The 27662-nt window shown below is 41.9% G+C and overlaps 2 protein-coding genes across 2 annotated transcripts in view; both read right to left on the bottom strand.

The window, feature by feature from the left end:
* The window catches only part of LOC311110235 (uncharacterized protein), a gene marked incomplete at its 5' end in the record, with an annotated part of 68632 nt that overhangs the window by 14710 nt on the left and 26260 nt on the right, over positions 1-27662 (bottom strand). Inside the window, 4 exons of the mRNA XM_084188772.1 lie at positions 1410-1598; positions 1687-1770; positions 3243-3512; positions 4102-4371. Coding sequence (XP_084044898.1) covers positions 1410-1598; positions 1687-1770; positions 3243-3512; positions 4102-4371 — 813 coding nt within the window. The remainder of the gene's footprint in view (positions 1-1409; positions 1599-1686; positions 1771-3242; positions 3513-4101; positions 4372-27662) is intronic.
* LOC311110190 (receptor-type tyrosine-protein phosphatase H-like) lies at positions 4406-16191 on the bottom strand (the record flags this gene model as incomplete). Its single annotated transcript, XM_084188741.1, has 6 exons — positions 16140-16191; positions 13410-13455; positions 12960-13226; positions 12568-12834; positions 6444-6713; positions 4406-4422 (listed from the first exon to the last, which is right to left on the bottom strand). Exons 1-6 carry the CDS (start codon positions 16140-16142, stop codon positions 4406-4408), a joined length of 870 nt encoding a protein of 289 aa, XP_084044867.1. The 5' UTR covers positions 16143-16191.

Here is a 27662-nt window from a genome sequence, read left to right as displayed (position 1 = left end):
TATTTAAAGAATCTCAAATATAAAATACATTTTGATTTGTTTAACACTTTTGTGGTTACTACATGATTCCATATGTGTTATTTCATAGATGTCTTCACTATTATTCTACAATGTAGAAAATAGTAAAAATAAAGAAAACCCCTGGAATGAGTAGGCATCCAAACTTTTGACTGGTTATGTATATATTTACAAAATAATATATACAGTGGGGAAAAAAGTATTTAGTCAGCCACCAATTGTGCAAGTTCTCCCACTGAAAAAGATGAGAGAGGCCTGTAATTTTCATCATAGGTACACGTCAACTATGACAGACAAAATGAGAAAAAAAAATCCAGAAAATCACATTGTAGGATTTTTAATGAATTTATTTGCAAATTATGGTGGAAAATAAGTATTTGGTCACCTACAAACAAGCAAGATTTCTGGCTCTCACAGACCTGTAACTTCTTCTTTAAGAGGCTCCTCTGTCCTCCACTCGTTACCTGTATTAATGGCACCTGTTTGAACTTGTTATCAGTATAAAAGACACCTGTCCACAACCTCAAACAGTCACACTCCAAACTCCACTATGGCCAAGACCAAAGAGCTGTCAAAGGACACCAGAAACCAAATTGTAGACCTGCACCAGGCTGGGAAGACTGAATCTGCAATAGGTAAGCAGCTTGGTTTGAAGAAATCAACTGTGGGAGCAATTATTAGGAAATGGAAGACATACAAGACCACTGATAATCTCCCTCGATCTGGGGCTCCACGCAAGATCTCACCCCGTGGGGTCAAAATGATCACAAGAACGGTGAGCAAAAATCCCAGAACCACACGGGGGGACCTAGTGTTGCCCAGCGACAGCCCCAAAACATCACTGCTCTAGAGGAGATCTGCATGGAGGAATGGGCCAAAATACCAGCAACAGTGTGTGAAAACCTTGTGAAGACTTACAGAAAACGTTTGACCTGTGTCATTGCCAACAAAGGGTATATAACAAAGTATTGAGAAACATTTGTTATTGACCAAATACTTATTTTCCACCATAATTTGCAAATAAATTCATTAAAAATCCTACAATGTGATTTTCTGATTTTTTTTTCCTCATTTTGTCTGTCATAGTTGACGTGTACATATGATGAAAATTACAGGCCTCTCTCATCTTTTTAAGTGGGAGAACTTGCACAATTGGTGGCTGACTAAATACTTTTTTCCCCCACTGTATGGGGGATTGGAAATGATGCAGACAGTTTCACTGATGGAAGCCACAATCTATCGGCAATATTAATGCTGATCTACCCATTAAAAAAAAATCTGATGGGGGTCTAGGTAGTTCTGATGACCTCTGATGTCCTGTGGCGTGTGTTGAGCACTAAGGCAATTATCTAAGGCAATCCCATCAATTTAATTTGTTAGGGTGTTCTTACCTTTGTTCTCCCAGTTCAGCCTTTCTATCTCCTTCTGTAGCTGGTCTCGCTCCATAGTTCTAGTGTTCAGACTCTTCTTCAACTTGTCTATTTCTGTGGTGCTGGTATTTAGCCTATTCTGTAGCTGGTCTCTCTCTGTCGTCCTGAAATTTAGACTATTCTGTAGCTGGTCTCGCTCTGCAGTTGCATCTGTAAAAGGGAAAAGTCAATCATAATGTGTAACTGTCACAACATTGACTACAAATGTTTTAGTTAAAAAAAAATATAAAAGACTTACAGGAATCCCACAGGCCTATGATCACAGCCAGTAGAACACACACTGCAGCAACTCTGGAGGGTCTCTTCCACCACTGAAAATGTACTGAATCACAAATTATTAAAGTAAGATCTTTGGTAATGTGTTAATGTGTTTTACTTGTATCATCAGTGCTTTATTTGAGCTGGATCCTGTGGGAACAGGATCCGGCACCTCTCAGTTTTAGACTGATGCATTACAGAACCTATTTGGCCGGATCCGCTACCTCTCGTGGCATGAAAAATAATTGTTAATGTTTGCAATGTAAAAATTCTAATTAAAAACCTCAAAGTATCCTCGTTAATTCTCCTGCCCTCTAAAAAAAATGCAATGTGAAAATGTCGATTTTCAGCCCGCGCCTGAAATTCTGAGAATACTAAACTTTTAACTACTGTATTACACATGATATTATTTCTAACCCAATATGGATTTAAAAAAAAATTAAATTAAGCTGACGATTTGCACTTTAACCTCAGTGATGATTTCAAATCCAAACTTTTGGAGTAGAGACAAAAGAAGAAAATGCTTCATTGTCCCAATAACTACGGAGGGCACCGGAAGGTAAGGTAGCGGCAGGTTGGCTCGAGGTTAGAGTGTTGGGTTCGAATACCGGAGCGGACAAGGTGAAAAAAATCTGTTGCTTTGCCCTTGAGCAAGGCACTTCATCCAAATTTCTCCAGGGGCGCTGTACGTTGGAGCCATTGTGATTATTGTCACAAAGTCCCACTCGCGTTAGAAGTTAAATTCCTTTGACCTTATGGCTTGGTTTTTGCTCTGACATGCACTGTCAACTGTGGTGCCTTATATAGACAGGTGTGTGCCTTTCCAAATCATGACCAACAAATTGAATTTATCACAGGTGGACTCCAATCAAGTTGTAGAAACATCTCAAGGATGATCAATGGAAACAGGACGCACCTGAGCTCAATTTCGAATCTCATAGCAAAGGTTCTGAATACTTATGTAAATAAGGTATCTGTTTTTTATATTTAATAAATTTGCAAAACTTTCTACAAACCTGTTTTCGTTTTGTCATTATGGGGTATTGTGTGTAGATTGATGAGAAATATATTTAATCCATTTTAGAATAAAGCTGTAACGTAACAAAATGTGGAAAAAGTCAAGGGGTCTGAATACTTTCCGAATGCAACGGGTGTATGAAATAAGCTAAAAACAGAAGTCACACAACAAAAGTTGAATTCGTAAAGTAACAAAAATAAAGGGTTTCTGCTGTATTCATTTAGCAACGGTGCTGTGCTGCTAAATTGTTGCCGCCACCCCAAAAAATATATAAATAGAAATTAAAATAATGTGATTATAAATCCTCTCCACAATAACAAGTGTTTAACACTGTACTACTGATAAAGTTAAAGCAAGCAGAGGCAGATCAACTCCTTGACATAATGACTCACAGGAATGGAAGCAAGAATGAACATCCCATGCTGACACATTCATTATTAGTTCATATTAATTTTGATAACTAGTTAAAGTTTAATAAACTTTGACACCAATCGTAATACTTAAGTAGGGTTCCTTACTTGTAATGAGTGTTGTTGACACAGGTCGACTTTGCTTTCCATTTTCCAACACAGAGCAGACAGTAACAGAGTACTGAGTACGACATTGCAGGTCAGAGAGAGTGATGCTGGGTGAAGTTGTGTTAGTGATGTGTGGTTCTGTCCCTGGACAGTGGTAGGAGATCTGGTAATGATGTTGGGTTTGGTCCAATCCTGGTGGCTGGCTCCAGCTAACAGCAGCTGATGTGGTGTCCACTGAGTCAACAGTCAGCTGGTCTGGAGCAGGAAGTACTAAGGGAAAATACATTATCATGAGGGCTAAAGTTTATCTCCAGAAATGAACTGCACGACGAAAAGTAGAATAGTAATCAATGTAGAAAATGCCGGCTTGTCGATATGGGAAGAAATAAGTTAAACAGAAGTTGGATATGTAAAGTAACAAAAATGAGGGGTTTCTGCTATATTCATTTAGCAATGCCGCTGCTAAATTGTTGCAGCCACACCAATTTTTTAAATAAGAATTAAAAGAATGCTGTGATTTATAAATCCTCTCCACAAGTACAAGTATTTTACACTGTAGTACTGATAATGTTAAAGCAAGCAGAGGCAGATCAACTCCTTGACATAATGACTCACAGGAATGGGAAGCAAGCAAGAATTCAGATATTATATTTTAAAAATATATAGTTTTCAGCACCAAGCTGCATTATAAGATCTGGGGAATTCACCATGATATATTTCTCATCAGGGAAGATACTCTATCCTTACAACCCATGCTGACACATCCATTATGATTAGTTTGTAGAGTCATTTTGATAATTAGTTAAGGTTTGATAAATATTATGTCTGGTGTCAAAGTTGAAGTATTTTACTTCCTTACCTGTGGTGAGGGTTGTTAACACCAGTTGACTTTGCTTTCCATTTTCCAGCACAGTGCAGACAGTGACAGAGTACTGAGTACCACCTTGCAGGTCAGAGAGAGTGATGCTGTGTGAAGATGTAGTAGTGATGTGTGGTTTTGTCTCTGGATAGTAGTAGGAGATCTGGTAATGATGTTGGGTTTGGTCCAATCCTGGTGGCTGGCTCCAGCTAACAGCAGCTGATGTGGTGTCCACTGAGTCAACAGTCAGCTCGTCTGGAGCAGGAAGTACTAAGGGAAAACACATTATTGTCAGTGCTATCGTTTAACTCCATAAATATACTACAGGAGAAAAAGTAGAATAGTAGTTGAAAAATAGAAAAGGTCATTTGCAATTCCTTTTGATATGGGAATAAATAAGCTAAGGCAGAAGTCACACAAGAGAAGCTGATTTGTAATGTAACAACAATGAAGAGTTTCTGCTATATTCATTCATTAATATAAATGAAAAGAATGCTGTGATTATACATATTATCCACAATAACAAAGTTTTTACGCTGTACTTTGGATAAAGTTAAAGCAAGGAGAGGCAGATCAACTCCTTGACATAATGACTCACAGGAATGGAAGAAAGCATAAAGTCAGATATTATAAACAACGTTTATTGATTTCTGCACCAAACTGCATTTTGAGATCTGGGGAATTCACATATAGTCATTTTGATAACCAGAACTAATACTTACAGTGGGGAAAAAAAGTATTTAGTCAGACACCAATTGTGCAAGTTCTCCCACTTAAAAAGATGAGAGAGGCTTGTAATTTTCATCATAGGTACACGTCAACTATGACAGACAAAATGAGAAAAAAAATTCCACAAAATCACATTGTAGGATTTTTAATGAATTTATTTGCAAATTATGGTGGAAAATAAGTATTTGGTCAATAACAAAAAAGTTTCTCAATACTTTGTTATATACCCTTTGTTGGCAATGACACAGGTCAAACGTTTTCTGTAAGTCTTCACAAGGTTTTCACACACTTTTGCTGGTATTTTGGCCCATTCCTCCATGCAGATCTCCTCTAGAGCAGTGATGTTTTGGGGCAGTCGCTGGGCAACACGGACTATCAACTCCCTTCAAAGATTTTCTATGGGGTTGAGATCTGGAGACTGGCTAGGCCACTCCAGGACCTTGAAATGCTTCTTACGAAGCCACTCCTTCGTTGCCCGGGCGGTGTGTTTGGGATCATTGTCATGCTGAAAGACCCAGCCACGTTTCATCTTCAATGCCCTTGCTGATGGAAGGAGGTTTTCACTCAAAATCTCACGATACATGGCCCCATTCATTCTTTCCCTTACACGGATCAGTCGTCCTGGTCCCTTTGCAGAAAAACAGCCCCAAAGCATGATGTTTCCACCCCCATGCTTCACAGTAGGTATGGTGTTCTTTGGATGCAACTCAGCATTCTTTGTCCTCCAAACACGACGAGTTGAGTTTTTACCAAAAAGTTATATTTTGGTTTCATCTGACCATATGACATTCTCCCAATCCTCTTCTGGATCATCCAAATGCACTCTAGCAAACTTCAGACGGGCCTGGACATGTACTGGTTTAAGCAGGGGGACACGTCTCGCACTGCAGGATTTGAGTCCCTGGCGGCGTAGTGTGTTACTGATGGTAGGCTTTGTTACTTTGGTCCCAGCTCTCTGCAGGTCATTCACTAGGTCCGCCCGTGTGGTTCTGGGATTTTTGCTCACCGTTCTTGTGATAATTTTGACCCCACGGGGTGAGATCTTGCGTGGAGCACCAGATCGAGGGAGATTATCAGTGGTCTTGTATGTCTTCCATTTCCTAATAATTGCTCCCACAGTTGATTTCTTCAAACCTAGCTGCTTACCTATTGCAGATTCAGTCTTCCCAGCCTGGTGCAGGTCTACAATTTTGTTTCTGGTGTCCTTTGACAGCTCTTTGGTCTTGGCCATAGTGGAGTTTGGAGTGTGACTGTTTGAGGTTGTGGACAGGTGTATTTTATACTGATAACAAGTTCAAACAGATGCCATTAACACAGGTAACGAGTGGAGGACAGAGGAGCCTCTTAAAGAAGAAGTTACAGGTCTGTGAGAGCCAGAAATCTTGCTTGTTTGTAGGTGACCAAATACTTATTTTCCACCATAATTTGCAAATAAATTCATTAAAAATCCTACAAAGTGATTTTCTGGATTTTTTTTTCTCAATTTGTCTGTCATAGTTGACGTGTACCTATGATGGAAATTACAGGCCTCTCTCATATTTTTAAGTCGGAGAACTTGCACAATTGGTGTCTGACTAAATACTTTTTTTCCCCACTGTAAGTAGGGTACTTACCTGTGGTGAGGGTTGTTAACACCAGTTGACTTTTCTTTCCATTTTCCAGCACAGTGCAGACAGTGACAGAGTATTCAGTAGCAGGTTTCAGGTCAGAGAGAGTGATACTGTGTGAAGATGTGGTAGTGATGTGTGGTTCTGTCCCTGGACAGCGGTAGGAGATCTGGTAATGATGTTGGGTTTGGTCCAATCCTGGTGGCTGCTTCCAGCTAACAGCAGCTGATGTGGTGTCAACGGAGTCAACAGTCAGCTGGTCTGGAGCAGGAAGTACTATGGGAAAATAAATAAATTACATTATTGTCAGTGCTAAGGTTTAACTACAGATATACACTGAGTGTACAAAACATGAAGAACACCTGCTATTTCCATAAAACTGACCAGGTGAATCCAGATTAAAGTTATGATCCCTTATTGATGTCACTTGATAAATTCACTTCAAACAGTTTAGATGAAGGGGAGGAGACAGGTTAAAGAAGGATTTTTAAGCATTGAGACATGGATTGTGTATGTGTGCCATTCAGAGGGTGAATAGGCAAGACAAAATAGTGAAGTGCCTTTGAACGGAGTATGGTATGTGCCAGGAGCATAAGTTTGGGTCAAGAACTGCGACGGTGCTGGTTTTTTCACACTCAACAGTTTCCTATGTGTATCAAGAATGGTCCACCACCCAAAGGACATCCAGCCAACTTGACACAACTTCTAGAAGCATTGGAGTCAACATGGGCCAACATCCCTGTGGAACGCTTTCGACACCTTGTAGAGTCCATGCCCCGACGGATTGAGGCTGTTCTGAGGGTAAAATGTTTTGTACACTCAAATGTTTAACAGATGTCCCACTTAACATTTCTAAAAAATAACAATCAGAAAAATGTAAAAGTCCTCAAGCTTTCGATAAAGAGATACATAACTTCCTCTCAGATAATGGCTGAACTATGCCTCTTTCAGCCTCCCCAAAAGGAAACCTCTCTTGATTAGGCTGCTAGGTGTTGCACTAAGATTGCCATAGTGTTTTAAGAAGATGTTCTACCTAGGGCTGTGGAGGTCATGACATTTTGTCAGCTGGTTATTGTCATGCAATAGACAGCCGGTCTCACGGTAACTGACTATGAATTTATGAATTGTTTACGAGGTTACCACGAATTACCATGAATTGTTTACAAGGTTTAATGTTTGATTTGTTACATTAAATAATTCAGTAATGCCTCGAAAAAACTATGTCAATCATCAATTTCTATCGCCAGTAAGAAACTGATAGCCATTGGCTGCTGACAACTGCTAACTGGAAACACAAAAACAGTGAACAACTTCGGGAGTACAGACCCCAAGAAATCGGGCCGTCGCCCTCTAGTGCCAAAAGTAAGACCTCTCGAAAATGCAGAGTCAAAGACGAGAATATTCTGTCAAGGAAGTTTTTTCTTCTTCTTTGAAATAGAGGCATACTAAGACAAAATAAATGTGACGTGTAATTTATAACACATTAGTGCATTTATAAAAATTCTGGATGTAAATGAAATTTACATTAACTATGCAAATGAGCAAAAGCTGTGTGCATTATGTAAATAAACGCCTGGGCTATTAATTTAAGTTTTATGGTAAACACGTTTAGCATCTCCAGGCCTCAACACATACAAGCCGCTGATGCTTTCTTTTTGGAACATCTACATTTAAAAAAAATGTATAATAAATATTATACACCATCACAATAAATCAATGATTTATTTTAGGCAGGACTAAAGAAACATTATGATATGAAGAAAATGTATTTCAGAAGAACAGAAGAGTTGGCCTACTGTATATTATCTGGCTATGCACCATGCCATAGGCTGTAGACTTGTTCATTTAGCAGACACGATAAGCTTAAGTCCTGTGCGATTATTTTATATTATATAATTATATAGTAAGAAGAATACACAATCATTATTTTAATTCCATGTATTTATTTATTTATTTATTTATTTTTTTTGGGGGGGGGGACTTGGCCTCATATATGCATCACCTCTAATATGCGCATGGGTGTTTTGAATGAATCATCACCTTAGAAAGCACTGTCCATTTCATTATGTTAGGCTTTGAAACAACATCTACAACTACCATGTTTTCCACTCAGTTTCAACCTGTTATTGAACTTCTTTCATCAAATTGATCTTCACAGTGAGGTGAGTTTTAAAAGTGCATACTGTTTAGATGATAAGTGTTTGATGTGATTTCCGAATGCATTGATGTCAGAGTGGTTAGAGGGACAACAGAGACCTGAGTACCAGGCCATTAGGACCTGATGGTTAGAGGGACAACAGAGCCCTGAGTACCAGGCCATTAGGACCTGATGGTTAGAGGGACAATAGAGCCCTGAGTACTAGGCCATTAGGACCTGATGGTTAGAGGGACAACAGAGACCTGAGTACCAGGCCATTAGGACCTGATGGTTAGAGGGACAACAGAGCCCTGAGTACCAGGCCATTAGGACCTGATGGTTAGAGGGACAACAGAGCCCTGAGTACCAGGCCATTAGGACCTGATGGTTAGAGGGACAACAGCGCCCTGAGTACCAGGCCATTAGGACCTGATGGTTAGAGGGACAACAGAGCCCCGAGTACCAGGCCATTAGGACCTGATGGTAGTTAGCAAGCTGGGTAATGCCAAAGCATGTCCAGAGTGCATAAAAAGGAGATTACCGTGACTCAAATCGAATCAAATCAAATTTTACTGGTCACATGCGCCGAATACAACAGGTGCAGACATTACAGTGAAATGCTTACTTACAGCCCTTAACCAACAGTGCATTTATTTTAAACAAAAAAGTAAGAATAAAACAACAACAAAAAAGTGTTGAGAAAAAAAGAGCAGAAGTAAAATAAAGTGACAGTAGGGAGGCTATATATACAGTAAAATAAAGTGACAGTAGGGAGGCTATATATACAGGGGGGTACCGTTGCATAGTCAGTGTGCGGGGGCACCGGCTAGTTGAGGTAGTTGAGGTAATATGTACATGTGGGTAGAGTTAAAGTGACTATGCATAAATACTTAACAGAGTAGCAGCAGCGTAAAAAGGATGGGGTGGGGGGGCAGTGCAAATAGTCCGGGTAGCCATGATTAGCTGTTCAGGAGCCTTATGGCTTGGGGGTAGAAGCTGTTGAGAAGTCTTTTGGACCTAGACTTGGCACTCCGGTACCGCTTGCCGTGCGGTAGCAGAGAGAACAGTCTATGACTAGGGTGGCTGGAGTCTTTGACAATTTTGAGGGCCTTCCTCTGACACCGCCTGGTATAGAGGTCCTGGATGGCAGGGAGCTTTGCCCCAGTGATGTACTGGGCCGTACGCACTACCCTCTGTAGTGCCTTGCGGTCAGAGGCCAAGCAGTTGCCATACCAGGCGGTGATGCAACCAGTCAGGATGCTCTCGATGGTGCAGCTGTAGAATTTTTTGAGGATCTGAGGACCCATGCCAAATCTTTTTAGTCTCCTGAGGGGGAATAGGCTTTGTCGTGCCCTCTTCACGACTGTCTTGGTGTGTTTGGACCATGATAGTTCGTTGGTGATGTGGACACCAAGGAACTTGAAGCTCTCAACCTGTTCCACTACAGCCCCGTCGATGAGAATGGGGGCGTGCTCAGTCCTCTTTTTTTTCCTGTAGTCCACAATCATCTCCTTTGTCTTGGTCACGTTGAGGGAGAGGTTGTTGTCCTGGCACCACACGGCCAGATCTCTGACCTCCTCCCTATAGGCTGTCTCATCGTTGTCGGTGATCAGGCCTACCACTGTTGTGTCGTCGGCAAACTTAATGATGGTGTTGGAGTCGTGCTTGGCCATGCAGTCATGGGTGAACAGGGAGTACAGGAGGGGACTGAGCACGCACCCCTGAGGGGCCCCCGTGTTGAGGATCAGTGTGGCAGATGTGTTGTTACCTACCCTTACCACCTGGGGGCGGCCCGTCAGGAAGTCCAGGATCCAGTTGCAGAGGGAGGTGTTTAGTCCCAGGATCCTTAGCTTAGTGATGAGCTTAGAGGGCACTATGGTGTTGAATGCTGAGCTGTAGTCAATGAATAGCATTCTCACGTAGGTGTTCCTCTTGTCCAGGTGGGAAAGGGCAGTGTGGAGTGCGATAGAGATTGCATCATCTGTGGATCTGTTGGGGCGGTATGCAAATTGGAGTGGGTCTAGGGTTTCTGGGATTATGCTGTTGATGTGAGCCATGACCAGTCTTTCAAAGCACTTCATGGCTACAGACGTCAGTGCTACGGGTCGGTAGTCATTTAGGCAGGTTATCTTAGAGTTCTTGGGCACGGGGACTATGGTGGTCTGCTTGAAACATGTTGGTATTACAGACTCAGTCAGGGACATGTTGAAAATGTCAGTGAAGACACTTGCCAGTTGGTCAGCACATGCTCGGAGTACACGTCCTGGTAATCCGTCTGGCCCTGCGGCCTTGTGAATGTTGACCTGCTTAAAAGTCTTACTCACATCGGCTACGGAGAGCGTGATCACATAGTCATCCGGAACAGCTGGTGCTCTCGTGCATGCTTCAGTGTTGCTTACCTCGAAGCGAGCATAGAAGTGGTTTAGCTCGTCTGGTAGGCTTGTGTCACTGGGCAGCTCGCGGCTGTGCTTCCCTTTGTAGTCTGTAATAGTTTTCAAGCCCTGCCACATCCGACGAGCGTCAGAGCCAGTGTAGTATGATTCAATCTTAGTCCTGTATTGACTCTTTGCCTGTTTGATGGTTCGTCGGAGGTCATAGCGGGATTTCTTATAAGCGTCCGGGTTAGAGTCCCGTTCCTTGAAAGCGGCAGCTCTACCCTTTAGCTCAGTGCGGATGTTTCCTGTAATCCATGGCTTCTGGTTGGGGTATGTACGTACGGTCACTGTGGGGACGACATCATCGATGCACTTATTGATGAAGCCAGTGACTGATGTGGTGTACTCCTCAATGCTGTCTGAAGAATCCCGGAACATGTTCCAGTCTGTGCTAGCAAAACAGTCCTGTAGCTTGGCATCTGCGTCATCTGACCACTTTTTTATTAGCCGAATCACTGGTGCTTCCTGCTTCAGTTTTTGCTTATAAGCAGGAATCAGGAGGATAGAGTTATGGTCAGATTTGCCAAATGGAGGGCGAGGGAGAGCTTTGTATGCGTCTTTGTGTGTGGAGTAAAGGTGGTCTAGAGTTTTTTCCCCTCTGGTTGCACATTTAACATGCTGGTAGAAATGAGGTAGAACGGATTTAAGTTTCCCTGCATTAAAGTCCCCGGCTACTAGGAGCGCTGCATCTGGATGAGCGTTTTCCTGTTGATTAATGGCCTTGTACAACTCATTCAGTGCAATCTTAATGCCAGCATTGGTTTGTGGTGGTAAATAGACAGCTATGAAAAATATAGATGAAAACTCTCTTGGTAAATAGTGTGGTCTACAGCTTATCATAAGATACTCTACCTCAGGCGAGCAAAACCTCGAGACTTCCGTAGTATTTGATTTTGTGCACCAGCTGTTGTTTACAAATATACACAGACCGCCACCCTTTGTCCTACCAGAGTCTGCAGTTCTGTCCTGTCGATGTAGCGTATAGCCCGCTAGCTGAATGTTGTCATTGTTGTCGTTCAGCCACGACTCCGTGAAACATAAGATATTACAGTTTTTAATGTCCCGTTGGTAGGATAACCGTAATCTTAAATCGTCAATTTTATTCTCAAAAGATTGAACATTGGCTAATAGGATTGATGGGAGAGGCAGTTTACTCGTTCGCCGTCGGATCCTTACAAGGCACCCGGATCTGCGTCCACGATATCTCCGTCTCTTCCTCACGCGAATGACGGGGATCTGGGCCTTGTGGAATTTTACTGAGGCCATGACCCCTGACTGCCGGTGGGGCGGTAATATGGTCACCGCAACAGCCCTAGTTCTACCTTAAAATGTTCACTCACCTCACTTTAAAAAATAAAATAATGGAATCCCTTAAACATTTAATAAAATATTTATAGCCTTGCCGGTGGAAAAGTAGAATAAAGCCAGGGCTTTTAATATGGGGAGAAATAAGCTAGAAACAGAACAGAAGCAACAAAACGTGTATTTGTAAGGTAACAACATCGTTGTAGTTAGTGGTAAAGAGACAATGAGCTGTAATTGGGGGAAGATCTCTTACTAGTGCAGATGGTTGTAGAGACAGGTTCACTCTGTTCCCCATTGTTCAACACAGTTGCAACACTAACAGTGTACTCGGTGCCGGGTTGCAGGTTTGAGAAGGTTTTGTGGCAGTCGTCAGTATTGGCTGCGAGGGGGTCTCTTCCTGGGATGCAGTTGGATATGAAGAAGTGCTGTGGGACTTTCCCCATCCCTTCAGCCTTGGACCAGCGGAGAGTGAAGGAGGTATCGTTCAAATTGTCTACCTTTAAGTCTCTGGGTGGGACCACTGCAACAAAAAACAATATTTGTTTAGAATAGAGGATGAGCTGTTTTTGACAGAGAGTCCAGCAATGTCTCTAGGAATGAATGAATGATGTAGTCTGAATAAAAACACAAGTTAGCCTACTGTACCTGTGGATAGGGATGCTGAGACACATCTGCTTTGGCTTCCATCTTCTCCCTCTGTAGCCACGTTGAACTGGTACTTTTCACCAGGTTGGAGACTGCTTATTTCAAGATGATGCCCACCTTTCACTCTTGTTGAGCTTGTTTCACCGTCACACCCCCATGTCACTCTGAATGTCTGTGGTCCTGTCAGCCCCTGAGGAGAACCCCAGCTCAGAGACACTGAATCTAATGTCAGCAACAGGACCAGGATGTCACCAGGAGGGGGCAGCACTGGTGAAGGAATAATGAGAGAGAAACAAACTTTATTGGCAGTAAAATTGCATAAACAAATGTGTATTATTCATCCCAGCAGTTAAGGGACAACTATTTATATCTTACTAAATATCCTCTTAAATTGAGATTTAAATTAAATAATATAGCTTGGGTCAGTTTATTCTGTGTTTTCATACCTACCATCATCATCTGAGGCCAGCATTGTGTGCTGGTCGCCATCACAACTCTTAAAGCGTGAGAACAAAATATGAATCAGTCATTTCTTTAAAAACACAGAACTTGTTACTTTGGTAAATGTACAACAGATATTTTAAAATCAAGATACATCAACTGCTTTTGACATACAGGTACCTGCCAACATAAAGGAAACACTTGAGTAAATGATGGAACGAAGTATTTAGAAACCAGGTGCTTCCACACAGGTGTGGTTCCTGAGTTAATTAAGTGATTAAAACATCCCATCATGCTTAGGGTCATGTATTAAAATGCCCAGGTGCCCATTATTTTGGCTACCATGGCTAGAAGAGATCTCAGTGACTTTGAAAGAGGGGTCTCAACGGAGCATAGGGCCTTTAAAGGGTGTTTGTCTGTCGCCAGATCTCAAACCAATGGAACACTTACAGGAGACTCTGGAACCGCGCCTGAGGCAGCGTTTGACTACAATCAACAAAACACCAAATTATGGAATTTCTTGTGGAAGAACTCCAATAGAGTTCCAGACAGTTGTAGAATCTATGTCAAGGTGCATTGAAGCTGTTCTGGCAGCTGGTGGGGGCCCATCTCCCTATTAAGATCCTTTATTTAGGCAGATACCTGTATATTCATTTTACATTTACATTTTAGTCATTTAGCAGACGCTCTTATCCAGAGCGACTTACAGTTAGTTAGTGAGTGCATACATTTGCATAAATATTCCTTCACAGCGTTCCGACTTATACGGGCACTGAAGTTCTCCTGAATGTTTTGCCATGGTGAAGAAAACATGCACAATTGCACGTTTCATTGCATTCAAAAAATGTTTTATTGTTGGTATATATATATATTGGTAGCCAACGTTGAAATAAATATGCAAGTTTAGCCCACTTGATATAAATATAGTAGTCCATATGTAATTAGGTTATTTCGTTGTCTTTTGTCATGTCAGTCATCTTTTAGGAAATAGTATTAGCTGGGTCATTCCTACAATGTGGTGCATTTTGGACCTCATAACTTTTGGAGAAAAAAATTATAATTTAGTGTAGTATTCTATTAGAAAAAGGATATGTCTGACTTTCAGAAAAATATATTGGTCAAGCTCAGGCACTTAATTTTTTTGCTGCATTTTCCAACATGTTAGGTGCATAATCCTAACAGGGTGGAAACTAACTGGGTGGACATTTGTTGGCTAAATTAGCCATAGTTTTGTGAGTGAACAAGTTTGAGCTAGAATAATGCTGGACCCTTGAACATGATTTTAACTTCTCTATCAAACATATTTTAACATTTTGAAATGTGGTTAATTTTCATGTAGCTTTAGAACATTGTTTTCCCACCAAAGAAATGATGACAATTCCTGAATGTGGTGTCATTGTAGGAAAGGGTTATTTTCTTAAATGGAGATTTACAACAAACTAACAGGGTGGAAAGTGATATCATGAACACAGAACATCTTAAATACAATAATAAAACACCAACATCCACTGAAGAAAAGTGTTCAAAACACATACAATTCCCTTTCAAGATCCATATTTTGGTGTTTTTAAGGACTCCGGACCTTATATTTAAAGGCATTTGGAATCCACATGTTAAACTAAATAAGAATTGATATTTCCTGGAGACAGAAAACGCACCGCATTGTAGAAATGATGCAGGCTGGACACCAATTCGACCTAACCTGGTCAATGCTAGACGGGATACAGTTTATGTCTAATTGACGTCAAAAGTTGATTTCCTTTTGCATTTAAGTTAACCCTAACCCGTTTCCTAACCTTAACCTTAATTATCCCAACTTTCTGCATAATTTATCCTAACCAACCTGCTACGAAAAGTCTAACCTGGTCATTTCTGACAAATGGTATCCCTTCTACCCCAAACGCCCCAACCATAGAGAATGATAGAGGCCTCTAGCGGCCAAAAGGCCACGTTAGAATGGGCAGCGCCATCGAGGGATGACATCATATTAATGTAGTCAACTGGGTGGGACTTCCAACATCACTGGCTGAAGAAGAAAATGTAGTCCTTTAAAATGGAGATAGCCTCATCGGCGCTGCCCATGCTGTCAGAGATGCTAAATAGAATAGATACAAGGGTGAGTCCTCTATCTAGCTCTATGGTCCCAACTTAAATCGAAAGTGGTCGCGTTTTTACGCGTCCATGTTGTCCGGTTTGACTGGGTGCAGCTGCGACGGGAAGTCATAGGCCATGTCTGAAATCTGTATTGCCCACTTCTTACTAAAAGCACTCCATTTTCGAAATGTTACATTATTTTCATACCTAAAATGCCTACTAATTAAACATAAGTATGGGTATTCGGACACAACCACTGTAAAAATGTACCGCAAGTCAATTAGGCCTACAGAGCACTCATCGACATGACCACCTATCAACGTTTGAAAGAAATACACTGTATAGGCAGGATTGTCTATTGTTTCTTTCGACATAAGCATGTATTATTTTAGGATCAATATATCAGCTTAATAGATTACATCTCAGCGTCAGATCGCTGTGAAAAAAGACAACACCTTTCGTAGACTTCCTTGTGCGCACTCCGCTGTAGTTGGCCTAGTTGGGTATTTGATATTTTTACCTGCCATTTATTAGAAAGAGAAGTTGAAAACCGGGCCTTATTATGTTCACGTATCGTTGGGATAAATAAGAATTGACTCCTAAAGAATCTTACACCTGACTTATTTAATACAAATATGAACCTACCATTTCTCCTGCTGTCGAGAAGCTTCGGGTGAAGCCACATAAAAAAAGTAGTCGAATTGACTTTCCTCTTCTTCTTTGGTATAATCGCAACAATTTTATCTGCATTCCGCCACCTACTGTACATGTGGATAATAAGGATCCTTGCAGTGCTTCTGCTGTTAAGTCTTGAAGGCCCAAAAACGTATCGGCTGCAGATATAATGAAGTCCAGCTTCTTGGACACTTGTGCAGTACAATTAATAACTGTGGCTACAAATACTACAAAATACACCTTCTTCACAATAAGTGTATTCAGATTACTTGGTTGATGTATAACATGTGCAACTGGTTGTGGTGGATCCACCGCCATATCTTCAGAACTGAGGACTCTTTCCCCTTCAACGTTCTTCACCGCCTCCTCATAGGAGATTTGCTTGATAGCTCAACCTCTTTCACCCTAACAGGGCACTCAGGGAATTCGGAAATATTTATTTATTTATTTTATTTTTATTTATTTTTTATTTCACCTTTATTTAGGCAATGATCCCCACCACAGTTGCAACATTTTACATTCAGACTCTTCAATAACATATTCCTTCCGTCTGTAAACTGGACACATGGCCACATTTTTTACACTTCTTGCATTGCGTAGGGTTTTGCACGAACACTCTTACGGCGTATCTTATACATCACAACTTTACATAGGTTGGTAAATACTCATCAAACGTACAGATAAACTTTGCTCATTTTTCCCATTCTTCATACGGGCCAAGAGACGTGCATTAACTACTCCTGGATTTTTTAGCCTAAGATATTGATTATCAATGTCCAACGGGACGCCAGAAATAGCCCATTTGACCAGTGCCCTTCTCCGACAATCAATGCTGTTCACTTCATGTGTCAATTATTTCTCGAGCCACAATGCACACTCCTTTTGCTGTTTAGATACACACGATATCAACACCATACCACTCCTGGTTACTATGATATCAACACCATAACACTCCTGGTTACTATGATATCAACACCATACCACTCCTGGTTACTATGATATCAACACCATACCACTCCTGGTTACTATGATATCAACACCATACCACTCCTGGTTACTATGATATCAACACCATACCACTCCTGGTTACTATGATATCAACACCATACCACTCCTGGTTACTATGATATCAACACCATACCACTCCGGGTTACTATGATATCAACACCATACCACTCCTGGTTACTATGATATGATTTCAAAGCGGTACAGAGTCCCAATATTCAATAAATTCAATGCGTTTATGATATAAAGAGATTGGTCACAGATATTAAAATTACAGAATTAATTTTCTCTCAACCCGCTTTTTTCTACACTTTTCTCCCTCTCTCTTTCATCTCTCTCTCTCCCTCGGTCCTTTTTCTTTCCATTCCCTCTCTGTGTTCATACTTATTGTAGTTTATTTGGGAAGAATCACCACAATTAGAAATAATGTTCATTCAATGAGTTGTATTTATTTTGTGTGTGTTCATTTATTTTCCTATAAACAATTGTTATTTTTAAAAGTACTTAATGATAAATCCTGTACATCTTTGTTTGTGTAATGTTTAGCAGATGAATCGAGATATGTTGCATGTTTCTATAATAAAAGAATGCTGAGATTTTAAAAATAAATCAGAAGTCATTCTTTACATGTTGTATCTTTGACAAAGATGCAATACACTTTTCTCTCCCATACTGTATAGTTGTTTCATTATGTTTATGTGAATGAGTCCTTGCAGCAATAATCTGTATATTCAAACAGGTCAGTGATTGCAGTGCTATAATTCCAGAAAGTATTGATACCCCTTGACTTATATATATTTTTACCCATCTACCAATAGGTGTCCTGCTTTGTGAGGAATTGGAAAACCTCCCTGGTCTTTGTGCTCACATCAGTGTTTTAAATTCACTGCTCGACTGAGGGACCTTACAGATAATTGTATGTGTGGGGTACAGAGATGAGGTAGTCATTCAAAACACTATTAGTCATATTAACACTATTATTGCACACAGAGTTAGTCCATGCAAATTATTATTTGACTTGTTAAGCACATTTTTACTCCTGGACATATTTAGGCTTGACATAACAAAGGGGTTGAATACTTATTGAATCAAGACATTTCAGCTTTTCATTTAATTAATTTTTTTACATTTCTGAAAACATATTTCCACTTTGACATAATGGGGTATTTTGTGTAGGCCAGTGACCCAAAATCTGAATTTAATCCATTTTAAATTTAGGCTGTGACACAACAAAATGTGGAAACATCAATTGGTGTGAATACTTTCTGAAGGCACTGTATGTAGTGTTTGACAGTGTACAAATACATTCACAATTTTAATTGGCTGATGCGGATTTTGAGACAGAGGCAAAAAGTTTAATGTTTGTTAAAAGGGATCCCTGTTACCATATTTATTTAAATTTATTGTTGTATGTTACACATTTACTTATGAGCAATTCTAATATCTTATAGTGAATATTAAGGCGTTATACATTTTTTACAGGGCATTATATGTGTATGCGTCATAGAAATTGTTACTGGATATTTAACTTGTGTTGCAGAAGATGTCTTCAAATTTAACCAAACAGAAATTACCATATCAAATCTGATCTCATAAATTACCATATATCTGATCTCCTACAGTACCATATCATATCTGAGCTAATAAATTACCATATCATATCTAATAAATTATATGTGATCTGATCTCATACAGTATCATATCTGATCTGATCTCATATCATATCATAACATATCTGAACAGATCCCCTAATGATGTACCCAGGAAGGCTGTGGGTGGTGGAGAACAGATCCCCTAATGATGTACCCAGATAGGTTGTGGGTGGTGGAGAACAGATCCCCTAATGCTGCATTCAAAACACCTGGGAACTCAGAAATCTCAGACTTCAGTATGTTCAAGACACCTGTTAAGGTGTAGATGTGTAGAAATTATGTTGAATATAATAATAACCTACATTTATCAATCTGACTCCATTATTGTGTGAACGCTGTAGGTCCATAATGGTATCCAGTGGGTATAGCTAAGGTTGGAGCCTTAGAAGATGCACATGTTTAGGTTTTAAGTTCAAGTTCCAGAATACTGCACAGAAGTTCTAAATGTGAATATTTCATCCAACAGGAGTATTGTGTTGCTAGTTGGGCAGAGTTTGCTCTTTTGGGACTATCCCATCGGTTCCTTTGTACTGGGTAAGCTAAGTAAAAAAAAAAAAAAAACTAACATTACCAGAGAGAGGTCAAAGACAAAACTGATCCTAGATCAGCACTCTTACTGTGGGATGCTTTGTGAATACGGGCTCTGGTCACATGTCCATGGATGACACAACCCTTCTAGTGGTCAATTCTGGTACTGCTATAACTTTACTGATAACGACTGTTTTCTATCTATTAACTAAAGTGTTTTTACTGTGCTACGTCAACTAATAACTGACACCATTTAGAAGGAAAACATTGGAGTTACTATTCATACATTACAACACTTAGTATTACAGTATACCTGACAAGTAAATGACATACCTGGATCACAGTATATAGATGTATTTAATCAGTAGAATGAACACATGGTACATATGGAACAGAATGGAAGCAAAAATAGAAAACTACTGCATTTGAAATGGATTGATAACTGTAAAAACTTAAATGAAAACAGAATCTTATTCAATTGTTATATGCACACATTAAATGGTAAAAATTGTAAATATCGTTTAAAAAAATGTCAACCACAGTTAGAGCCTACTAGACCACAGTTAGAGCCTACTAGACCACAGTTAGAGCCTACTAGACCACAGTTAGAGCCTACTAGACCACAGTTCCACTCCACTGGGCCTGATGAACGGTGGACAAACTCCACATAGCCCTGGTCTCTTTAAAGACATCAAATACATCTTTCAATGTAGATACACATAGAAACACGTTAAGCCTAACAAAGGGAAAACCAGTGCAACTCCATAAGATAGGGGCTTACATTAGTTATTATAATTAGACTACGGTGTGAACGGTTTTTCACATACCCAGTAATTTGAAGTACATATTCCACCCTTCCAACTCTTCAATGGGTCTGATGCCGTCTGTGAGATCTCAATACAAGTCACCTTGTCATTCAAGTTACTTGGTTCCCCTTCCATCCAATAGCTATAAACAGCACAGAGAATCAGAGATTAATATCATCCAATAGAAAATAGAGAATCAGACGGTTAACCTAGTCTCCAGGCTCAATTGCTACCATTCGACAGAGAGTGAGAGAGACATCTGGCTGAGGACAAGATTATCGGACTGTAAAAAGTAATTTATTACAACAGAAAAAAAGTCCTCCAGAACCTGTTCACTTACGTAGGTTTAAATGTTGAGTTGCTGTGACACTCTGGCTCCGGGACTTTTGTATTTGAGCCAGGGTGTATTTTGTTTTGTTGGGTTTTGGGTGTATTTCTATGTTTGCATTTCTGTCACGTTCATTTCTAGGTTTGGTCAATGACTCCCAATCGGAGGTAACGAGTGGCAGCTGTCGGCTCGTTATCTCTGATTGGGAGCCATATTTATTTGTATGTTTTCCTGTGGGAGTTGTGGGTTTTTGTTCCTTTTGGTCACTGTACCGTGGACTTCATTGAGTCGTCTTTTGTTTGTAGTTCGATAACGTTTATTTAATAAAGTCATGTTTCTTGGACACGCTGCGCCTTGGTCATACTTGGACGACATAGACGACCGTGACAGAAAAACCCACCATAAGAGGACCAAGCAGCGTGTCAAGCGGCAACAGGACCCAGCTCCAAAGGATTCATGGACATGGGAGGAGATACTGGCTGGAAAGGGTCCTTGGGCACAACCGGGAGAATATCGCCGCCCTCGTGAAGAGCTGGAGGCAGCTAAAGCCGAGAGGAGGTGGTATGAGGAGGCAGCACGGAGTCGAGGCTGGAAGCCCGTGGGTACTACCCAAAAATTTCTTGGGGGGGGGCTTAAAGGGAGTGTGGCGAAGTCAGGTAGGAGACCTGCGCCTACTCCCTGGACTTACCTTGGAGAGCGAGAGTACGGGCAGACACCGTGTTACGCAGTAGAGCGCATGGTGTCTCCTGTACGCAGGCATAGCCCGGTTCGGTACATTCCAGCTCCACGTATCGGCCGGGTTAGAGTGAGCGTTGAGCCAGATGTCATGAAGCCGGCCCAACGCATCCGGCTACCAGTGTGTCTTCTCGGGCCGGCGTACATGGCACCAGCCTTACGCACGGTGTTCCCGGTTCGCCCACATAGGCCGGTGCGGGTTATTCCACCTCCCCGTACTGGTCGGGCGACGGGGAGCATCAACCCGGGTAAGGTTGGGCAGGCTCAGTGCTCAAGGGGGCCAGTAAGCCTGCACGGTCCGGTATTTCCGGCGCCACCTCTCCGCCCCAGCCCAGTACCACCAGTGCCTACACCACGCACCAAGCCTCCTGTGTGTTCCCCGAGTCCTGTGCGTCCTGTTGCTGCTCTCCGCACTAGGCCTTATGTGCGTCCCCAGGGTCCAGCATGCCCTGTTCCGGCTCTCCGCACTAGGCCTTATGTGCGTCCCCAGGGTCCAGCATGCCCTGTTCCGGCTCTCCGCACTAGGTCTTATGTGCGTCCCCAGGGTCCAGCATGCCCTGTTGCTTCTCCCCGCACTAGCCCTGAGATGCGTGTCCTCAGCCCGGTACCTCCAGTTCCGGCACCACGCACCAGGCCTACGGTGCGCCTCAGACGGCCAGAGTCTGCCGTCTGCCCAACGGGGCCTGAACTGCCCGTCTGCCCTAAGGCGCTTGAACTGGCCGTCTGGACTGAGCCTGCAAAGCCGCCCGTCTGCCATGAGCCTTCAGAGCCGTCCGCCAGACCGGAGCCGCTAGAGCCTTCCGCCAGACCTGATCAGCCAGAGCCTTCCGCCAGACAGGATCAGCCAGAGCCTTCCGCCAGCCATGAGCAGCCAGATCCGTCAGCCAGCCATGAGCAGCCAGATCCGTCAGCCAGCCATGAGCAGCCAGATCCTTCAGCCAGCCATGAGCAGCCAGATCCGTCGGCCAGCCATGAGCAGCCAGATCCGTCAGCCAGCCATGAGCAGCCAGATCCGTCAGCCAGCCATGAGCAGCCAGATCCTTCAGCCAGCCATGAGCCGTCCAGCCAGGATCCGCCAGAGCCGTCCAGCCAGGATCCGCCAGAGCCAGCCAGCCAGGATCCGCCATTGAGTCCGGTGCTGTCCCTTAGCCCGGTGCTGTCCCTTAGCCCGGTGCTGCCCCTTAGTCCGGTACTGCCCTTTAGTCCGGTGCTGCCTCTTAGTCCGGTGCTGCCCTTTAGTCCGGTGCCGCCCCTTAATCCTGTGGGGTTTAGTTGGGGGGTGGTCATGTGGAGGAGGCTACGGAAGCGGATAGTGACTAAGGTGGGGTGGGGACCACGACCAGGGCCAGAACCGCCACCGTGGACAGACGCCCACCCAGACCCTCCCCTAGACTGTATGCTGGTGCGACCGGAGTTCGCACCTTTAGGGGGGGGTACTGTGACACTCTGGCTCCGGGACTTTTGTATTTGAGCCAGGGTGTATTTTGTTTTGTTGGGTTTTGGGTGTATTTCTATGTTTGCATTTCTGTCACGTTCATTTCTAGGTTTGGTCAATGACTCCCAATCGGAGGTAACAAGTGGCAGCTGTCGGCTCGTTATCTCTGATTGGGAGCCATATTTATTTGTATGTTTTCCTGTGGGAGTTGTGGGTTTTTGTTCCTTTTGGTCAGTGTACCGTGGACTTCATTGAGTCGTCTTTTGTTTGTAGTTCGATAACGTTTATTTAATAAAGTCATGTTTCTTGGACACGCTGCGCCTTGGTCATACTTGGACGACATAGACGACCGTGACAGTTGCCAACCCACTTCCAGATTCCGTCTTTTTTATATGCACCAATCCAGACATTCTTCTTAAATCCATTGATAAATATCTATAATATCATTTTGTAAATAAAACAATGACCATTATTTAATCTCCACAGCAGAGAAACACTTTTACATTTTTATAAATAATAATAGTAGTAGTAGTCTAATAGTAGTAGTAGTAGTAGTAGTAGTAGTAGTAGTATAATGTACTGAGCCTGGTCAATAGAAATACAAGGGGATTTAGGATGTTTGAAAAGGTCCTAAGTACTTTGATATATGCCTTCCTCAGCGCTCACAAAAAAATACAAAAAGTTGCCGAGCGCTGGTGCAAACTCAGGAAGCTTGGAGGGGAAGCGTGCTCACACCACACAGACCAATCTGCACTGACGACTGCGCCACGGCAGTTCACAATGCTCAGGCAAGAGGGAGAGTACTTGATGGAAACAGAGCGTTGTTTTTAATCATTTTTGTTTGAAGCCTTCCCCAACCAATTGCCCTAACCTTAACCCCTAACCATAACCCTTTGAGTTGTTTCTGTTTGAACGCTGTAACCTCACAGAATTAACCCTGTAACCACATGGAATGAATGCGTCAAAAATAGACTTTCATCCAGATTACGTCGAATGTCGAAGTGAAACTATGAGATCAGGTTGCAGCCTCAGCTGCTATACTATAGTATAGGTATAGATATAATTTCATGCAAACTTGCTTTGCTGACAGGAAGTATATTCTATAAATTGACAGTGACATGAACATTGGTGATACAATTATTTACACATATTGAATACTAATCAGAGATGTAGATAATGATTAATAATTATAATAATAATAATAAAGAAACAGTAGTATTATAGCATTACTAATGTATTCTCTATTACCTGTTCTTCTCTGCTGTTTATAACAACCAAGTCAGCACCCATTGCTCTGCACTGCCGCTGACCGTCCCCGCCTGTGTCCCTCGTGGAGGAGACATAATAACAGCTGGTGCCAAACTTCCACCATTCCTTCAGACAGGGTTTCTCTGAAATAAACGAAATAGAACAGAAGGCATTTCAAAGTCTACAAATATATGAAATCTCTTCTAAGTATGAAATAAAATGATACTTGTAAATTAAGAAAATAAAAGACTGCACTCACCTTAGGACCTAAGCCTGGTATTTAACTGGTCTCTATCAGTGTTCCTGGTATTTAGACTATTCTGTAACTGGTCTCTCTCGGTGGTCCTGTTATTTAGACTATTCTGTAACTGGTCTCTCTCAGTGGTCCTGGTATTTAGACTATTCTGTAACTGGTCTCTCTCCAGAGTTATTGTGGTGAGATTATTCTGCAACTGGTCTCTCTCCTTAGTTTTGGTTGTGAGACTATTCTGTAGCTGGTCTCTCTGTGTGGTCCTGGTATTTAGACTATTCTGTAACTGGTCTCTCTCCAGAGTTATTGTGGTGAGATTATTCTGCAACTGGTCTCTCTCCTTAGTTTTGGTTGTGAGACTATTCTGTAGCTGGTCTCTCTGTGTGGTCCTGGTATTTAGACTATTCTGTAACTGGTCTCTCTCCAGAGTTATTGTGGTGAGATTATTCTGCAACTGGTCTCTCTCCTTAGTTTTGGTTGTGAGACTATTCTGTAGCTGGTCTCTCTCTGTGGTCCTGGTATTTATACTATTCTTCAACTGGTCTCTCTCTTTGGTCCTTGAATTAAGATTATTATTTAATTGATCCCTTTCAGCAGTCATAACGTTAAGTCTATCTTTCTGCTGGTCCCTGTCTTTGGTCCTTGTGGTGAGACTATTTTGTAGCTGGTCTCTCTCTTTGGTCCTGGTATTTAGACTATTTTGTAGCTGGTCTCTCTCTGTGGTCCTGGCATTTAGCCTATTCTGTAGCTGGTCTCTCTCAGTGGTCCTGGTATTTAGACTATTCTGCAACTGGTCTCTCTCCTTAGTTTTGGTTGTGAGACTATTCTATAGCTGGTCTCTCTCTGTGGTCCTGGTATTTAGACTATTCTTCAACTGGTCTCTCTCTTTGGTCCTTGAATTAAGATTATTATTTAATTGATCCCTTTCAGCAGTCATAACGTTAAGTCTATCTTTCTGCTGGTCCCTGTCTTTGGTCCTTGTGGTGAGACTATTTTGTAGCTGGTCTCTCTCTATGGTCCTGGTATTTAGACTATTTTGTAGCTGGTCTCTCTCTGTGGTCCTGGTATTTAGAATATTCTGTAGCTGGTCTCTCTCTGTGGTCCTGGACTTTAGCCTATTCTGTAGCTGGTCTCTCTCTGTCGTCCTGGTATTTAGACTATTCTGTAGCTGGTCTCTCTCTTTAGTCAGGGTGTTGTAACTGGTCTGTAGCTGGTCTCTCTCTTTAGTCAGGGTGTTGTAACTGGTCTGTAGCTGGTCTACCTCTTTAGTCAAGTTATTATAACTGGTGGGTTGCTGATCTCCTTCTTTAGTCAGAAGGCTGTAACTGGCCTGTTGGCCTCTCTCTGTTGAGTAGTGATGACCAATAACTCCACCTTTAAAAGGGAAAAGTTAATCAATTATTCAAATATGTGTAACTATCACACCATGGAAGTTTACAAATGTTTCTGTCCAAACCTTCTAAACTTACAGTAGACAGACAGGCCTATGATTCCAGCCAGTAGGAGAACACACAGCAGCCCCAGACACACTGCAGCAACTCCAGAGGGTCTCTTCCACCACTGAAAATTAGCTGAATTACAGGGAATTATCATGTAAGGTCTTTGAACTCTCTCTGGTAATGTTAAAAATACCTATATCATCCAGGATTGTAAGCAACAAAAGCTGTGTGTTCGTACTTGAATTGATACCTGAAAATGTAACACTGGGCTTGATGGGATACGTGTCGTCATCAATATCCATGGTCTGCATTGTTGGATTCTCCACCTGTGGTTGTATAGATTGTCTCTTACATTTCTAGAAATCAAATGCTATATTTTTCTCTGTTACTTCAGGAATCATCATCTAGATTCAGCCATGGGACCATTTTGTAGGTTTGTATCTGTGCCTTATGTATCATCAACTCAAATACTTGAGGTGAGCTTGACTTCGCTTACCCGGTACAAAGGAAAAAATAGGATAGTCCCAAGTGCAAATTTTACCCAACTAGTGACACATGCACGGTGGTCAAGTTCAATCAAGCTTACTTCAGTATTTGACATACAGTGCATTCGGAAAGTATTCAGACACCTTGACTTTTTCTACATCTTCTTACGTGGCAGCCTTATTCTAAAATGGATTAAATTACTTTTTTTCCACATCAATCTACACACACAATACCCCATAATGACAACGTGAAAACAGTTTTTTAGAATTTTTGCAAAGGTATAAAAAAACAAAAACAGAAATACCTTAATAACATAAGTGTTCAGACCCTTTGCTATGAGACTCGAAATTGAGCTCAGGTACATCCTGTTTCCATTGATCATCCTTGAGATGTTTCTACTACTTGATTGGAATAAACCTGTGGTAAATTCAATTGATTGGACAGAGTTGACAGTGCATGTCAGAGCAAAAACCAAGCAATTAGGTTGAAGGAATTGCTCAGAGACAGAATTGTGTCGAGGCACAGATCTGGGGGAAGGATACCAAAAAATGTCTGGAGCATTGAAGGTCCCCAAGAACACAGTGGCCTCCATCATTCTTAAATAGAAGAAGTTTGGAACCAGCAAGACTCTTCCTATGGCTGGCCACCTGGCCAAACTGAGCAATCGGGGGAGAAGAGCCTTGGTCAGGGAGGTGACCAACAACCCGATGGTCACTCTGACAGAGATCCAGAGTTCCTCTGTGGAGATGGGAGAACCTTCCAGAAGGACAACCATCTCTGCAGCACTCCACCAATCAGGCCTTTATGGTAGAGTGGACAGACGGAAGCCACTCCTTTGTAAAAGGCACATGACAGCCCACTTTGGAGATTGCCAAGAGGCACCTCAGACTATGAGAAACAAGATTCTTTGGTCTGATGAAAGCAAGATTGAACTATTTAGCCTGAATGCCAAGCGTCACGTCTGATGGAAATCTGGCACCATCCCAACGTTGAAGCATGGTGGTGGCAGCATCATGCTGTGGTAATGTTTTTCAGTGGCAGGGACTGGGAGACCAGTCAGGATTGAGGGAAAGATGAACAGAGCAAAGTACTGAGAGATTTTTGATGAAAACCTGCTCCAGAGCAATGAGGACCTCAGACTTGGGCCAAGGTTAACCTTCCAACAGGACAACAACCCTAAGCACACAGTCAAGACAACTTAGGAGTGGCTTCGGGACAAGTCTCTGAATGTCCTTGAGTGGCCCAGCCAGAGCCCAGACTTGAACCCAATCGAACATCTCTGGAGAGACCTGAAAATGGTTGTGCAGCGATGCTCCCCATCCAACCTGACAGAGCTTGAGAGGATCTGCAGAGAAGAATGGGAGAAACTCCCCAAATACAGGTGTGCCAAGCTTGTAGCATTATACCCAAGAAGACTCAAGGCTGTAATCGCTGCCAAAGGTGCTTCAACAATGTACTGGGTAAAGGGTCTGAATACTTATGTAAATGTATATTTCAGTTTTTTTTTTAAACCTGTTTTTGCTTTGTCATTATAGGATATTGTGTGTAGATTGATGAGGAGAAAAAACAATTTCATACATT

The sequence above is a fragment of the Coregonus lavaretus genome, assembly GCF_964263955.1.
Source record: "Coregonus lavaretus genome assembly, contig: SUPER_35_unloc_2, whole genome shotgun sequence".
In the NCBI taxonomy this organism is placed as follows: domain Eukaryota; kingdom Metazoa; phylum Chordata; class Actinopteri; order Salmoniformes; family Salmonidae; genus Coregonus; species Coregonus lavaretus.
This window is presented reverse-complemented; position numbering and strand designations above follow the sequence as displayed.